Source organism: Abramis brama, assembly GCF_963993115.1.
Source record: "Abramis brama genome assembly, chromosome: 23".
NCBI lineage: Eukaryota > Metazoa > Chordata > Actinopteri > Cypriniformes > Leuciscidae > Abramis > Abramis brama.
This window is the reverse complement of record NC_139985.1, coordinates 23,635,273-23,652,836: the sequence shown is the minus strand read 5'-3', so window position 1 is coordinate 23,652,836 and position 17,564 is coordinate 23,635,273. Positions and strand designations below refer to the sequence as shown.

The window sequence follows — 17,564 nt, the reverse complement described above, 5'->3', positions numbered from 1 at the left end:
TAAGAAGAGGATCTATGACCTCTGGAAGCATCTCTTTCAGTAGCTTAGAAGCTTAGCTTCGTGTAATTTACACAAGACTAGATAATGATCTGAGATGTCATCGCTCTGCTGCAGAATTTCAACGGCATCAACATCTATTCCGTGTGATAATATTAGATCTAGAGTATGATTACGACAATGAGTAGGTCCTGACACGTGTTGTCTAACTCCAATAGAGTTCAGAATGTCTTTAAATGCCAATCCCAATGCATCTTTTTCATTATCTATATGTATATTAAAATCACCAACAATTAGTACTTTATCTGCAGCCAATACTAACTCTGATAGAAAGTCAGCAAATTCTTTGATAAAATCTTTTTATCTTTTTAGGCCCTGGTGGCCTGTATACAGTAGCCAGCACAAATCTCAAATGTGATATGTCATTTACACTATATATTTTTACATTAAGCACCAACACTTCAAAAGAAGTATATTTAAAACTAGATTTCTTAGTGATTTTGAAAATATTACTATAAATTACAGCGACACCTCCCCCTTTGCGTTTCAGACGAAGTTCATGTTTATAACAGTAATCTTGCGGGGGTGGACTCATTTAAAGTAATGTAATCGTTTGGTTTTAGCCAGGTTTCTGTCAAACACAGCACATCTAGATTATAGTCAGTAATCAAATCATTAACAATAAGTGCTTTTGAAGTAAGGGATCGAATCATTAAAGATATCATTAAAGATACTTTAGAAAAAATATATTTTAAAATCCAGTTTTTAATATAAATTTGTCTTATTTTCCAGGTAGAATAACTAAAAGTTCTTAAAACAATATAAATTTACCTTGGAAGCAATACTGAATAAGTTAAGACATGTTTTCAGAGAATGTATATGTCAGGGTTATGTTTAAGTCTGTTTAGTTTTTATTATGTTTTGTTTTCATTTTCCGTTCACCATTTTGCCTGTGTTTAGCGCTAAAGTTTAGCACTTTATTTTACAGTATACAGTAGTTCCTAGTTATTACATGGTTATTGTAAAGTGGCGCAAACTATATTATAGTGTTATTTTTACTAGAAATCAAGTCAACAAGAACTAATGAACAATTTTTTCAGTGTGACATATAATCCTGCCAATAAACAGCTGCTGTGTAACATTAAAATGTTTTGTTCTTTTTCCATCCTCAAGGGTTTTTATTTTGAAGGCGTCCTTTGTGCTGTCTTCTCAATAAATGATAAATATGTCTTCACTGGATCCTTGGATAAAACCATCAAAGTCTGGGATGTCTCTAGTGGTGAGGACTGTTCAGTGTTGTACATGACAGCTAAACGTTTATGAAAAGTTTTTGGAAGATTCATTTTTTATAATTAAAATTGTAAAACTTGCTAATAACGTCTTTCATGTCTTGTTTCAGTTGCTTGATTTTGGTAATTTATTTACAGGTTGTTTGCTATACATCCAGTACGTCTACTCTCCAGTCATAAAGATGATGCCACACAAGGACGGATTTGTAGCCGTGTCTCAGCATGGATCTTTCATCAAGGAAGGTTTCCGCTGTCCAGACAGCCTCAAACCTGGATACAACCCCCTCTGTAACTTCCGAGCACATTACCAAGTCACCTCTCGGGAGAAAAGCCTGAATGCTCCACACACAGAAATCAACATGCTGCCAGATTTTAACCCTGCTCAGTTCAATTTCATCGGCATCGGTTTGATGAAAACTAAAACATCTAACACGTGTGTTCTCCTCTAAGTACGTTTTACGTTATCTTACGATCCAGCACCCCACTAATTTACAGAATTAGGTTTTATACTATCTGTAATTACATAGCAATTGAGCAACAATAACTGTGTAATTACGTAAGAAATAATTTGAGAATAATAAGATGAGAATAATTGAGAATAAATACTATTTAGCCACTGTATAGTAATTCATCTATTTTACAAGTGTTGTGCAAAAAGTAAAAATGTGTAAAGGTCAGCATGTTGTAAAATATATTTTATTAACATTACAGATAATATGGTAACACTTTACAGTAAGGTTTCATTGTTTACATCAATTAATGCATGTTAACTAGCATGAACTAAAAATGAACAGTACATTTGTAACAGTATTTATTAATATTTGTTAAGGTTAGTTAATAAAAAAGTTGTTCATTGTTTGTTATGTTCAATGAATGTTAGTTCACAGTGCATTAATTAATGTTAAGAAATACAACTTTTGATTTTAATAATATATTAGTAAATGTTGAAATTAACATTAACTAAGATTAATAAATGCTGTAGAAGTATTGTTCATTCTTAGTTCATGTTAACTAAAGTAAAGTTAAACTAAATCAGAACTAACATAAAACAATCAAACTCATTTTTGTCTGTTTATATTATCATTAACACTTTACAATAAGGTTTCATTAATCACATATTTTGGCTTAGAAAGTCACAGTATAATAAAGAGAATTATCACAGTCTTTGCATCTAATTTGTAACATGTTATAACTTGATATTTCAATGGCAGTGCATCATTGAATTCCAATGCAAGCACATGGTGAAAGGTGGGCGTGTAAGTCAAGACTTTCTGTTGCAACAAAGGTTTTGGGTCCTGTTAGATTTCCTCCTCTTCTGTTGAACACTTCTGATTTGACAGAGCTGTACTGAAGCCAGTGACATCATACATATCTGAAGAACAGACAAATCAATTATCATCCTCAATGCAAAGAGCTTGTTCATTTTATCTTTCTGCACATGAATTTAGTGTATCATGCCCACAGGTTATGATAAAGGTCAGAGATAATGTTCATATGGTGGCTCAATGTGGGTTTTAATGTGATGTGGCTGCCCATGTATAATTCTGTCATGTATGAAGAGATTGTTGTTGTTGTTGTTGTTTTGTTTTTAAAGGGATTCATTCAAAATGTAACACATACATACAGTGGGATTCAAAAGACATGAAAATGGGTAGAAACGTTTGCATGAATTTTGGAATTTCTTTTGGCATGCCCTCCTTTTGCTGTACAGCAGGTACTTCACAATTTGGGGCAAAACCTGATGATCAATATCATCCTGATTTTATGAATGTTCTAAGAAGCATGAGCAAATCAGAAGCAAATCTGACTTTTTGTACTGAGGGAATAGATTTTTGGGTCCCAATGTACTCTTTTTAGTTTAGTTATCTAGAAGAATGTAACATCTATACAATCTATATTTTAAAAATAAGCATTTGTTTCTGTGTAATTTCTTTGTGTGAGGGAATTAAATATAGCAAATTAATGTATAGCAAATTAATATGTTAGTATTAATAAAATATTTATTATATAATACTTAATATTTGATCAAATTTGCTATTGTTACAGTTTACAAATAAATAACAGTAGAAGATTTACCATCTGTGTTTTGCTGAAATTTATTCACCCACATACAGACAATCTATCCCTAATATATTTTGAAAATTAATGATGTGCTACAACTCAACATAGAAAAGAAATAGAACAAATTAAATTACACAGTGACGTAAATATTATGACCAATATAAACTATAAATCATCAGAGAGCCCACATCTACTCACCTACATGTGGAAGAACTTCATCCTCCACTCTTTCACTGTGGCACATTTCTATTATTTATCTATGGCTCTTGTTTTATCTATGACTCTCTCTAGCTCTATGTGTACAGTATATCTGTATTTATATGTCTGTCTTTCTCTACCTTTAATATTGACCATAAGCAAGCATGACATACTAAAGTGATACTGAAAGCTAATTGGATGAAAAAGTTCAACAGTTCATTGTAACTGCTTTTAGATAATAAAATTAAGTATATGTTTATGTACAGTACATTTTTGAGGAGGCCCAAATTCCAAACAAGACGCAGCAAGACCTGATTTCATGCATGGAGAAGTTACTAAAAGCATTCATTTAAATAAAGTTGAAAGTACTTTCTGTGTGCGCCTCACCTCAAGGAACAGTAGGACGAGGGTCATCACTCCGACCAGCAGAAGGTTCTGTTTTCCCCACAAGACGATCTCATCTAGACAACCAGTGGTGTAGATGAACCGACTGGCCACACTTTTCTTTATCTTTTGGGTCTCATAGCCACACATAGAGTTGAACACAGTCTACACATAAATGAACAGACACTCTTTATAGTGAAGAAAGTGGCCAGCTTTTCATGCTAGTGTAATTTATTAAAAATAAAAAAATCTCTTTGCTTCTGCTCAACATAACTGTATATAAAATACAAAAGGTTTTTGATTGACTGCTACTTATAATTCGGTAACACTTTAAAATAAGGTTCCATTTGTTAACATGAACTAACAATGAACAATACATCTACAGCATTTATTAATCTTAGTTAATGTTAATTTCAATATTTACTGATACACTATTAAGTGTATCTGTTAATATTATTTAATATACCTGAGCTGACATGAACTAACAATGAACAGTTGTATTTTTATAAACAAAGATGAATAAATTCTGTAATAAATGTATAGCTCAGTGTTAGGTTATGGCAGAGGTGTAAAGACCAGGGGTCAGAAAGTAAAAGTCCTGCCATATGTTCATTCCACCTGATTTCACTAATTAGTTCTATCTCCTGGCTGAAAAATGTCTTGGTTATGTATGTAACCCTCGTTCCCTGAAGGAGGGAACGGAGACATTACGTCAGAGACTGGCGAATGGAGGTTTCGCTAGAGAGCCCTATCAACTTCGAGATATTAGAAAACGAGCCAATGGTATGAAAATACCATGGGTCTGCGGAATTTGCATTGTGAACTCCGCTCCACCGTATGGGTATAAAAGGAGCCGTGAGTGCAATCTTGCATTATGTTACCTGCTGAGGAGCGCCCCGGCCGTTTCAGCGGTACAGCGGCAGTGGCATGCGGACGTAACGTCTCCGTTCCCTCCTTCAGGGAACGAGGGTTACATATGTAACCGAGACGTTCCCTTTCAGTCAGTCACTACGAGTTACGTCAGAGACTGACGAATTGGGGGTCCCAATCTAATCTCGCCAATGTGGCTGTCTTCCAGTGTCCTGCGTAACACCAGCTCCTTGTCGTGAGGCTAGCACGAGTGAAGGGCCAGGCTAACGCAAGAATACCAAGGTACACTGGCTAGCATATCCCAGATGGAATATGTGACACAGTGTCTACCCGCAGGAAGGACTTAGAATACACATATGACCTGAGTACGGGATACATAAGGAGAACTCAGAGGTATCCAGCCCGCAGGGTGGAATGTTTCAACCTCGAAATGGCAAGAGGGATCTTGCCGAGGGAAAACACGTGCTCAGAGGAGACTTACCGTGGAATATACACATGTGGGGGTTGCCCAAACGGGGAACCATGGACATGGAGGCACCAAACCCCTCACGAGGGCTGACTAATCGTGCATGCACTCTGGTGATGGCATCAACAGTGCAGGGAGAACTCATGCGAGTAAAATAGCGCACGTATCCAGTCCGTGGAGTGGAATGGCGCAGTAAGCGATGACACCGAGTAGGTCCTACTTACTGGCTACTGGGAGCGAGTATAAGAGAGGACACTGGCTCTACATGGAGATTGTAGAATCTCGCGAAAGTGTTAGGTGTCGCCCAGCCTGCAGCTACAGATGTCTGTTAGCGAGGCGCCATGCACTAGAGCCCAGGAGGAAGCCACACTCCTGGTGGAGTGTGCCTTCACCCCTAGGGGGCATGGCAGGCCCTGCGCCTGTTAAGCCAAGACAATGGCGTCCACTATCCAGTGAGACAGCCTCTGCTTGGAGAGAGCCTTTCCCTTCAGCTTCCCACCGAAACAGACAAAGAGCTGGTCTGAGGTCCTGAAACACCGCGTTCTGTCTACGTAAGCATGAAGTGCGCGTACTGGACAGATCAGTGCCAAGGCTGGGTCTGCCTCTTCTGAAGGCAGAGCTTGCAGGTTCTCCACCTGATTCCTGAAAGGAGTGGTGGGAATCTTGGGCACATATCTAGGCTGGCCCGAATTCCAGGCACGCTTTGTCAACCGAAAATGCCTGCAGGCCCCCTACCCTCTTGATGGAGGCCAAAGCAACCAGGAGCGCCGTCTTCATAGAGAGGTACTTAAGCTCAACTGAGTGCAATGGCTCGAAGGATAGAACCACTGCAAGGTCCCAATAGGGCATACGAGGGGGGCGGGGAGGATTTAAACTCCTGGACTCCTAAGGGACCTGATGACCAGGTCATGCTGTCCTACTGTCTTAGACTCCACAAAGTCTTGGTGCGCAGAGATCACAGCCACATAAACCTTCAGAGTGGAAGGAGACAGACTTCGTTCCAACCCTTCTTGGAGGAAGGAGAGCACAGACCTAATTGGGCATTTTCTGGGATCTTCTCGGTGAGAAAAACACCAGGTGGCAAAGAGGTTCCACTTCAGAGCATAGGCGTGTCTCATGGACAAGGCTCTAGCTGAAGTGATGGTAGCCACCACCTGAGGTGGTAGGGCACTCAAACCTTCAGCGTCCCATCCAGGACCCACACGTGCGTTACAGAGATCGGGACGCGGGTGCCAAAGGTTGCTCCGTCTCTGAGAAAGGAGGTCCTTCCTCAGAGAAATTGGCCAGGGAGGGGCTGTCGCGAGGAGCACCAGTTCGGAGAACCAAGTCTGGGTGGGCCAATGAGGCGCAACAAAAAGGACCTGCTCCTCATCCTCCCTGATCTTGCACAGGAATGTTTTATCTGTACAGAGTCCCCATGTGGCTACGTGGACGCGATAAATAATTCTGTACTATAAATTTTTAAGGCCAGGCAAGTCGTTTGTTGAGGGTTGATTTGTAAAGGACTACACGCCTGCGCACATATATATTCAAATGCACACTGAACACGTGATGCGCATGTGCGTGCAGAGGTTTACGCAGAGATAACTGATAATCGTTTGCACCTTGAAACCTATTTCCGGGAGTGCGTTCTTGAGCCACCAGGCACTGTTTTGTGCGGATGGACGGCCGGAGCGCATTGAGGGTTTTCTGTTAGATGTAAGCGGCCCCTAAGTTAATAACTAATGATCTTTGCAACGGAAGTGAATCAATCAATCAAAACTAACTTTAGCTGGACAATAATTCTGCCGTGCAAAGGCAAAAGACCGTAACTTCATTTTTGTCGAAAATGAGTTATTGCTATTTTTGGCACATTCAAGACCCCCTTTATCATGTGTATAAGTATCTTGAGTCAATTCCGTTGTTTTTTCGAGAAAATAATGGGTTGTCTGAACAGTAACTTCCAAAAGACCATGAGAAACCAAGGCAGAACACCGTAACATCAGTTATCGCTCTTTGGCTTTGTTTTGGAACGCTCAAATTGAGTTACGGCACTCTGCCTTTGTTTAGCCGCACGTCAATATGAAGTTACTGTGCCGGCCTGGAGTTACGGTATTCTGCCTTTGTTTTACTGCCCATTAAAGTTTGCCGCGTTTAAGTTACGGTGTTGCCTGTGTACTGTCATGCAACTCTCATTGAAGCACTTCTGACACACACGGTACCTGAATAAAAGTGTAGTTAAAACAAATATTGTTGAGTGGTTGTTTTTACTATAGAGTTTAAGGATGGCCCATTACTCTCGAGGGAAAATGATGGTTGAGATGGCGTTGAAACGCAGACATCAATGTGAAGGTAAGAAAAACAAAAGATGCATTAGACAAACGTTAGATCGCGATCTAACATTACTTCATTTAGCTAGCTAGCAGCCTATAGCATAGGCTAAAGTTAGTCAGTTATCTAATGAATACCAAACTGTTCCATATAAAAGCACTATAAACAAGCAGAGACTATAACTTGCCAGCAATAAGTAAGTTAAGCGTAAATAATCTCAAATAAATGTTTGTATTTATTTTTTGCTTTTCATAATGCAGATTATTCCCTCAGTGACAGCATGTCAGTGACAGCAGTGAGTTAGACAGACAGCAGACTGCACGACACGAGTGGAGTCGAATGCAGTTAGCTACCGTGTATGGTCACGCATAAAAACAGTAGAAACAGCTTGCAATTAAATCCATATCCTACCCTTTCTTGTAACCTGATAAAATCCATGGTAATGAACGTCATCGGAGATGTTTAATCCACAAGCATTCTGAGCATTATTCCTTGATGGCGTTCACATCAATCCACAAGTCCTTTAAAGGCGATTTTCATTTGATGTACAAGCAATTATATCCTTTTACGTTAGCGAACATTGCAATAAATAATAATTGGTTGCAAAACGGTATCCACCGACATGTATAGCTTTTTTGTCTGGTTGTCAGTTAGGCTATGTCAGAAAAACAAATAATACAAATTACTCCATGCTATAGCATTTGAGATTGGCCAATCAAATCCACCAGTCAGAGAGCTGTCATTAAAGCATTGTAGCCAAACTTAACCCTTGATTAACCAGTGGCACTAACTTGTAGGCCTGATAATTTGTTAAAATAGACACTGACTAATCAAATAACCTATTGGTAAAAACAAATGTTTGCTGGACCTACGTGTATTCGATATATATAAAATATTATTTCCTATTCAAATTTCCCTCGATGCCTTATTTTTATTATTATTATTATTATTATTATTATTATTGTTGTTGTTGTTGTTGTTATTACTATTATTAAATTTGCTCTATTCTTTTCAGTTCCTTGTGGCGATATTCCTTGCAGTCCGGACGCACCGCAAACAAAAAAAATGATCGTTCTGGACAGTGGTAGGCATTATCCCAATTTGATAACATTGACATTAATTAATCAAATATTTGAAGAATATTTCATGTTCATGTTCCATATTTGTCCATGCATGTTTCTAATTGTAAATTTGTAAATTTGTTCTGTTCATTTCAGTTACTTATGGCGATATTGATTGTGATCCAGCACCCAACTCAAAAACATGGACAGTTCTTGATAGTTGTCTGGATATTAGTTTCCCAGAGTTTGGTTCTGATGAGCTGTTCTGCAGCACACCTGACACCACGCTTGATGCTCTTATGGAGTTTCACCTCGCTCCAGCTCCAGCTCTACTGCCAGGGCCCACCCTCGTTCCACTGCCAGCACCAGAGCCCACCCTCGCTCCACTGCCAGCACCAGAGTCCACCCTCGCTCCAGCTACAACTCTACTGCCAGAGCCCACCCTCGCTCCACTGCCAGCACCAGAGTCCACCCTCGCTCAACTGCCAGCACCAGAGCCCACCCTCGCTCCAGCTACAACTCTACTGCCAGAGCCCACCCTCGCTCCACTGCCAGCACCAGAGTCCACCCTCGCTCAACTGCCAGCACCAGAGCCCACCCTCGCTCCACTGCCAGCACCAGAGCCCACCCTCGCTCCACTGCCAGCACCAGAGCCCACCCTCGCTCCACTGCCAGCACCAGAGCCCACCCTCGCTCCACTGCCAGCACCAGAGTCCACCCTCGCTCCACTGCCAGCACCAGAGCCCACCCTCGCTTCACTGCCAGCACCAGAGCCCACCTGCACTCCAGCCACAGCCCCACCAATGAGAGATCCGTGTAAATGCAGAAGAAAATGCACAGACAAATTTAGTGAGGAGAGGCGTAAGGAGATCTGGAAGAGGTACTGGGACATCAGCTACACAGACAAACGTGCATTCATGTTCCACAGTGTCAGCCAGCTACCAACAGCAAAAGTTTGTGGGGATGGAAAAACAAGTCGACGGGGCAGGTCCTTTGTTTACAGACTAAAGAATGCAGATCAGGTCCCACAGCAGGTCTGTAAAACTTTTTTTTTGGCCACTTTGGGGTACCACCCGACGAATGACAGCCTGGTCCTCTCTGTGATGGGGAATGAGATAGGGAATGAGGCGATCACAAGAGACCAAAGAGGAAGACATACACCATCCAACAAGCTGGACATGCAGCCTTTTTATGACCACATTGAATCATTCCACCCATCAGTGAGCCACTACCGAAGAGAGCATGCCCCACATCGTCGCTACCTCCCTAGCGACATTAACATCAAGCTCATGTATGCTGATTATTTGGAAAAAGGCAACAGCTGCTCCTATGAAAGCTACCGCAAAGCTGTAAAACAAAAGAACATCAGCTTTGCAAAGCTTGGAGAGGAGGAATGTGAGGAGTGCGTACGGCAGGATCAGCACATGAAAAATGACCATGATGGGGATGGCCATGACATCGACTGCTTGCAGTGCCAGAGGTGGCGTGGACATAAAGAGTCTGCCGTGCAGAGCCGAATAATGTACCAGGCTGATGCAGAGAAGGACTGGCCAGAGGACACATTGGTGAAGAGTGTGGACCTTCAAAAAGTCATCATGTTGCCTCGTATGCCTGGTTTGAAAACATCAATCTTCACAAAACGCATCGTGGCATTCCATGAGACCTTTGCCTCTGTTGGCAAGAAAAAAAACAAAAAAAACACCATCTCTGTGGTCTGGCATGAGGGCATGGCAGGGCGAAGAGCAGCAGAGATCACCTCGGCCTATGTGACTGCACTAAAAAAAGAAAGGGACATATGCCACTGCATCTTCTGGGTGGACAACTGTTCTGCCCAAAATAAGAACTGGTGCTTGCTATCCTCCCTCGTCTGCCTTGTAAATGGTGATACCACCTCCATGGAGGATATAACTTTGAAATACTTCGAAAAGGGACACACGTTCATGAGTGCTGACAGTTTTCACCATGGTGTCGAGCTGGAGATGAAAAATCGACCTGGAGGTGTGCTGTATGACTTTGAGGATTTTGTGAGTGTTGTGGCAAGTTCAAACTCCAGGAAGGTGGAAGTGGTTGAAATGAAGAATGAAGATGTGCTGGATTGGAAGGATGGGCACTCCTGTGTGAAGATCAAGAAGGCATCAAAGTTGGGCAAGATGTCAGTGATCCAGCTGCGACGTGGCTCTAGGAGCCTGTTCTTCAAACTAAACCATGCAGATGCTCACTTTACCGAGTTGGACTTCCTCCGGGCTAAGTTCGAGCTGAAGGTTCCCTCTCTCCTGAGACCACATGCCCGGGGGATTGAAGAGGCTAAAAAGAACGACATAATCGGAAAACTATGTCCTTTTATGCCCCCAAACAGGAGGGCTTTCTGGTGTTCACTGCCTGTAAGCGAAGTTGTGGAGGATGAGGAGTGAGAACACCCCTAATTCAGGATTCCAAGTTCAAACACTTGTACATGATTTACTCTTATTCCCATTCCATACATTTTAAATTTGTACATGATTTGTTGTTCTATCTGCTGTATCTTTGTTTTACATCTTGTTATATCTTTGCATTCCATTATTAATTAAATTAATGTTTTTAATAAAGAAATATGCTTATCTTGTATTCATATGATTCAGTGTCACCTCTCTGCAGTCAAGCTGTTAGTTTTACTGCACACAAGATACTCTTTACTGCTATGGGGGTATTGTGTAATGTCTAATTCATTAATAATGCCATCAGGGTGCAACCAAATCAGAGGATAGCAATAAGTAGATGGCTAAAAGTAATTGTAAATCATCCAAAATAATCAATCAATCAATCATTTTATTTCTAAAGCACATTTTAAAACAACACGAGTTGATCGAAGTGCTTTACAGACCCAACCTTAAATAACATATACACAAACAAACCATAAAACACAATACTGGTGTTACTATAATGATTTTGTAAATGGTGATCAGCAATCAAATATTGATAATTTGAAGTTACTGCCTTTTGCCTTGGTATGACTTCTCACTTTTTGCAGACAATACAAAGGCAGAATACAGTAACTTCAAAATTGGGGTCAAAGGTCAAGTTTGAACTCAAGATTTTTTATGTAGATCATTTTCATTACCAAACCATTTAATTGCCAGATTTCCAGTTTCCTACCTATAATTAATTTGGCTGGACAACTAAAAAACTTTAAAGTCATTTTTCTCAGTTCCACACTCTAGCGACTTAAGGTCTTTTGCCTTTGTAGGGCAGAATTTTATCCTAGAGCTGCTGTAAAGCCAAAACAATCTCTGTTACTATAATTTCCTATTATCACTGAAAAGCTGCTTTGAAACAATTCATACTGTTAAAAGAGCTATATAAATGAAGGTGACTTGGGGAGGCAAACAGATCTACCTGTGCGTCACTGAACTATTCCCAAATCAGCTGAACCGTCTGGGGATGGAGTCTCCATTCCCCGGGATAAGGCCGTAGTCGTGAGAGCTCATTGGCTGCACGATTCAGCTCTCCTGGGATGTGAATGGCTTGAAGCGACCTCAGATGCTTCTGGCTCCATAGGAGGAGATGGCGTGCGAGTTGCGACATACAGCAGGAGCGCAGACTACCCTAATGGTTGATGTATGCTACTGTCGCCATGTTGTCTAAACGGACCAGTACGTGCTTGCCCTCCAGCAACGTCTGAAAACGGTGCAGAGCTAGACGTACGGCCAGCAACTCGAGGCAATTGACATGCCATAGGCGCTGGGGTCCTGTCCAGGAGCCCGCGGCAGCATGCCCATTGCACATGGCACCCAACCCGTGGTGCAGGCATGAAAAGAGATGGTGCGGCCTGTGGTGCGGCCTGTAGAAAAGAGAGGTTCGACCACGGGGTGAAGGTATGAGGGCAGGCCCGAGTGACTAGCACCCGGAACGTGCCCTGTTGCCATGCCCATCTCGGAACTCGATCGCGAAGCCAGTGCTGAAGCGGTCTCATATGAAGCAGTCCGAGTGGGGTGACTGCCGCAACGGAGTCCCACCGCCGAAGAGCCCAGCCTGGGATATGGGGGAGTTAAGAAAACGAGTTATCTCAGCCTCCCGCATATCAGCCAGGTTGAGCCATAGATGTCATAGATTCATCGCCCGTAGAGCGAGGTCGTTGGCAGTGCGCAGCTCTTGTATGAGTCCCGCGACAGCCCTTCCCTCGTGCATGTCCCTGAGCACCTTCGCCTGATGGACTTGAAGGATAGCCATGGCATGCAGGGCGGAGGCGGCCTGCCCCGCAGCTCTATAGGCTTTGGCCACGAGAGTGGACGAAAACCTAAAGGCCTTGGAGGGGTGCTTTGGATCACCACGCCAGGTGGAGGCGCTCTGGGGACACAACTGCATCGCCACAGCGCGCTCCATTGGGGGGACCCCAGAGTACCCGTTGGCCACTGCGCCATCGAGGGAAGAGAAGGCGGAGGACACCGCCAGGCCGCGGGAAGTCAACGGGGACTTCCACGATTCTCCAGAAGAATCAAGACCGCCTTGTGACGCTGTGAGTGACATGGCATCATCCACCGGAGCCCCGAATGAAACACTGGGTCCCCGGAAGGAACCAGGTTCACCCGGAAGTTCCATGGCTTGCGATGTGCAGGGGGGTGTGGCCCGAGGAATACTTGTCGGGTTATTCCACACCGTAACCCTCAGATCACCCTGGCCACCAGCCAAAGTTAGGAAGAGGAAGAGATAGATTGGGGTGTGGCAGAGGGGACTCTACCCCCAAGGAAGAGATAGATTGGGGTGTGGCAGAGGGGACTCTACCCCCACGGAGGTCATTGAGTCTCGATCTTAACACTGCGATGGTCATGTTCCCGCAATGAGAACATGACTCATCCACGAGCGCTGTCTGAGCGTGATTAAAGCCCAAACACACTAGACAGCGCTTGTGACCGTCAGGCAGATGGATAATGCGCCCACATCCAGAAACACATGGGCGAGACATCTTTAAAAAGACGTGCCTGTGCACCTCTTTTAGAAAAGAAAAACTCTTTCAGCAGTGCTGAAGTGCCCAGGGGAGAAACACGAGCCACGTAAAAGCCACTGCACAGACCAGCAGCAGGATCGTGAATCTGCTGAAACGCACCGTCATACCAACACCGACTAAAGAGCGCTCGTTGCTTGAAGAAGGTGAAGGAGAAGCACATACACACTTTGACTCCGAAGCAGAAAAATAATGTGAGGTTGCACTCGCGGCTCCTTTTATACCCACACGGTGGGGTGGAGTTCGCAATGCAAATTCCGCAAACCCATGATATTTTCATACCATTGCATAACAGGTGATAGGGCTCTCTAGCGAAACCCCCATTCGTCAGTTTCTGACGTAACTCATAGTGACTGACTGAAAGGGAACTGTGATAATTTAGCAAATCCAGGTGATTGGAGCAAAACACTGAGGAGGACTTTTACTTTCAGAACCTGGACTTTACACCTCTGGGTAATGGTAGTTAATGCATAATAAACCTTTGTCAGCTAACCTTAACCTCAACGAACCTTATTGTAAAGTGTTACCAATAATTCAGTATGCAAATATATGTACAAAATAAGACCAATCAAAATTCAGTATGCAAATTTTCAATTGACACCATGGCTGTTCATTATATTTTGAATCCTGAACATTCTAACAGTCTAGGTCAAAGAGACATTTTCAAGCAAGTGTTTAAAATTTCTTAACAAGTAAAACAAAAAATGCATTTACTAAATACTAAAATGGATAGCACACCTAAGACCTCTACATTAAGTGTTTCAGGATTTGACACAACCCGACCTCATTATTTAGCCGTATGCAGCAGGAGAAGGGCACTCCGTAGGCCTCCAGACTGGGATTTTGGTCTGATGAGTTGAAGTACATGTTTTTAGACCAGTCTAAATAAGAATCCACCCCACAGCACTTGAACTACAGGACAAAGAAAGATCAACAGTGTGATATTTGACATATGCCATTTCATGCACCACCCTATCATGCTTAACTACATAAACTACTGTTCAAAAGTTTGGTGTCAGTAATTATTTTTATTTTTTTTAAATTAATACTTTTATTCAGTAAGGATGCATTAATTTGATCAAAAGTGTAAAAACAAAATGTTACAAAAGATTTCTGTCAAATATATGCTGTTATTTTGAACATTCTATTTATCAAAGAATCCTGAAAAAAATTTATCATAACTTCCACAAAACTATTAATTCTGTCAGGACCACTATCGTCAAATACGATTGACAATTAGCATACAGTTTTGATTGGCGGTATGGTTCTGTTCTGGGCAAGAACTCCCCAGGGTAAACAGAACAGAACCAACATAAATGTATTGCAGATATCATTACTTCAATATTTTAATGTACAACATAATTTGAGAATTTAGTCTGATTCAAGGGGAATCAGAATGCCAAATCCTGACTTACGATAGGAGGAGCTGGGGATGGAGGAGGGCAATTAGCTCCTGAGAAATGCGATAGCTGATGATAATACTGAAGGAGCTTATATATGGATGTTGTGATAGGCGTCGTATTCCTATAGGTAGACGTGGATCAGCTGAGGGTCAGCTGATGCGAGCTTGACAAACGTGACCTGCCAGAACTAACAGCTTGATCTGTTTTCAACAAAGAATTTTTTTCTTGAGCAAATCCACATATTAGAATTTTTTCTGAAGGATCATATGACACTAATGGCTGCTGAAAATTCAGCTTTGCCATTGCAGGAACAAATTTCAAATATATTACTAAGGAAAAATTGCAACAATACTTGACAATATTACTGTTATATTAATATTTTTAACAAATAAATGCAGCCTTGGTGAGCAAGAGAGACTTCTTTCAAAAACATAAAAAATCTTATGGAGCACAAATTTTGAACGGTATATGAAATCAAATTCTTTTACCTTTTTCTGTACAAAATCAATAACATTTTCCAAGTCCTGATCATCCCGATAGCGCACAATCGCCTTCATCATCAGCTGCTCTGTCCTCTCTTGAACCTACCAACAAGTTTTGAAAGTAATCATTTTAAAACATCATCCCATTTCTCCAAGATGAGACTTGGTCCAAATATAAAGTTTTAGCTTGTACATGTGTAAATTATTTACCTTTTCAGAGAACAAAAGACCCATCAAAGCTGCTGTTACTTGCAGCAGCAGAATGGCCAGCAAAATTCCTACAAACTGGACAAATATGATTTATTTGTAAAAAAGAAAAAAGCTGGAAAAAAATCTAGGTAAAAAAAAGGTTTCACAATGGGCACTGAGTCTGACTATTGACTGACTTGAGAAGAATATTTTTTAACTATCATGTAAAATACAGTCTTGAAATGATCTATCTATCTATCTATCTATCTATCTATCTATCTATCTATCTATCTATCTATCTATCTATCTATCTATCTATCTATCTATCCATCCATCCATCCATCCATCCATCCATCTCTTAACACTGTAGATTTAGAAATATTCAAAGTACAAGGTCATCTTTCCATAGCTACTGAAATACCCTTTGTGACAACTTCCTTATGTGAGAACTATATCTGAGTCTGACCATGTTGAGCAGCAAGGAGATGTTGCGCAGAGCTCCAAAACAGCCAAAGAAAGTGATGGTGAACATGAGAGAACCCACAATGATCAGCAACAGCGCTGGATCTGCCATCAGCGTGTCCACTACATCTGTCAAACATCAGTAAAGAAAATATAAAGTAACACAAAATGTAGATGTACACAGTTGTTAACATCTTTTTCTTTCTTGGTCTTTTTTTCTGTTTACAATTTACATAGGATCTATAACAGGCTACATCTAACTTTTTCAACACTTTAGTCACCCTTTTTGTGCCTTCATTAGATGAGTTTAAAAAAAAAGGTTTACCTTACCTTGCCTTAATTTAAGGTGGTTGTGCAGTATGTTACAAATTACATTTAAAAATATACATATTTCATTTAGTCTAAATTAATGTGCCACTGTGGTCATGAAAACTATAATATTTATGCAACAGTTGGAAAATATGGAATATTATTTAAGCTAATGATCTGGTAAGCATCATATAATGTAATATTTGTGAAAATTTTGCCATAAATGTTTGCAAGCTTCTTTTATAACTAGAGATGAATGAATATGGCGAATGCTGTTTAAATACCTGACTCTTTGGCAACTTTTGCATAGATTCCAACAGCAATTAGGACAGCACTGAACACCTATAACACAACAACACTCATTTGTTTAAAATATCTGCAATACAAACACAATTCCATATGAAACAAAGCCAAACCCAGGATTTGGACAAATACAACATACAGTAAGCACACAGTTAGAAATAATATAATATAAATATAATTTAATATGCAAAGTTGCTCTAAAAATCAGCAGAAATACATTTACAAGTCATGCTCTTACCCAAAAGATGTAGCAACACGCAAATAAAATGTACTTCACGGCTCTGAATGATTTCTTTATTTTAGTGTTCATGTTATCTCTGTCATTGAAAAGCAAAGGCAGCTTTTAGTCTTCAGAGGTAACATGCTTCAGGTTAGATCTCCTCGGTTTCGAAATAACGACGTGTAAGTGCTTGTCTGCTCAATGTTTTCACATACCTGTCTGTCTATGCTTTTCCAGTATTCATTTTGTTGCGGAAATAACTGACCCAATGCTAGGTGAGCAGGGACCCCCAGCGGTTACAACTGCTCAGTACTCAGATCCAGATCAGTATAGATCATTTGTAGCCAAATAATCAGTTGTAAAGAACACCTTCACCCAACCAAACTAAATTAGGCCTACACATTAGCTTTTGATAGCATATTGATTTTTCTTTCACAAATATCATAGCCTAAATTCATTTCAGTTACATTTTAAAAGATAAGTTATATATTTGATCTACTTTCTCCGTCGTGTAATGATGTAGACTATCATAAGTAATTGGTCTCCTTGCTGTCAGTCAGGAGTCTTCATCCTCCGCACAGA

At 41.0% G+C, this 17,564-nt stretch overlaps 2 protein-coding genes across 4 annotated transcripts in view; one reads left to right on the top strand and one right to left on the bottom strand.

Annotated features, from left to right (window-relative positions):
- Positions 1-1,746, top strand: part of nwd1 (NACHT and WD repeat domain containing 1) — a gene marked incomplete at its 5' end in the record, with an annotated part of 34,739 nt that extends 32,993 nt beyond the window's left edge. The window contains 2 exons of the mRNA XM_084101235.1: positions 1,171-1,276; positions 1,425-1,746. Of these exons, the coding sequence (XP_083957361.1) occupies positions 1,171-1,276; positions 1,425-1,735 (417 nt within the window). The 3' untranslated portion in view covers positions 1,736-1,746. The remainder of the gene's footprint in view (positions 1-1,170; positions 1,277-1,424) is intronic.
- A 224-nt stretch (positions 1,747-1,970) lies between these two features.
- On the bottom strand, positions 1,971-17,554 carry LOC311074528 (tetraspanin-33). 3 transcript variants are annotated; one of them, XM_084101234.1, is made up of 8 exons: positions 17,198-17,554; positions 16,744-16,801; positions 16,155-16,279; positions 15,710-15,784; positions 15,506-15,601; positions 14,398-14,526; positions 3,933-4,094; positions 1,971-2,658 (listed from the first exon to the last, which is right to left on the bottom strand). In XM_084101234.1, exons 3-8 carry the CDS (start codon positions 16,260-16,262, stop codon positions 2,548-2,550), a joined length of 681 nt encoding a protein of 226 aa, XP_083957360.1. In that variant the 5' UTR covers positions 16,263-16,279; positions 16,744-16,801; positions 17,198-17,554; the 3' UTR covers positions 1,971-2,547. The 3 variants fall into 3 exon arrangements, with proteins under 3 accessions (XP_083957360.1, XP_083957358.1, XP_083957359.1); XM_084101232.1 differs by having other exon boundaries at positions 17,001-17,481; XM_084101233.1 differs by having other exon boundaries at positions 16,233-16,279; positions 17,001-17,481.
- Between the last annotated feature and the right edge of the window lie 10 nt (positions 17,555-17,564).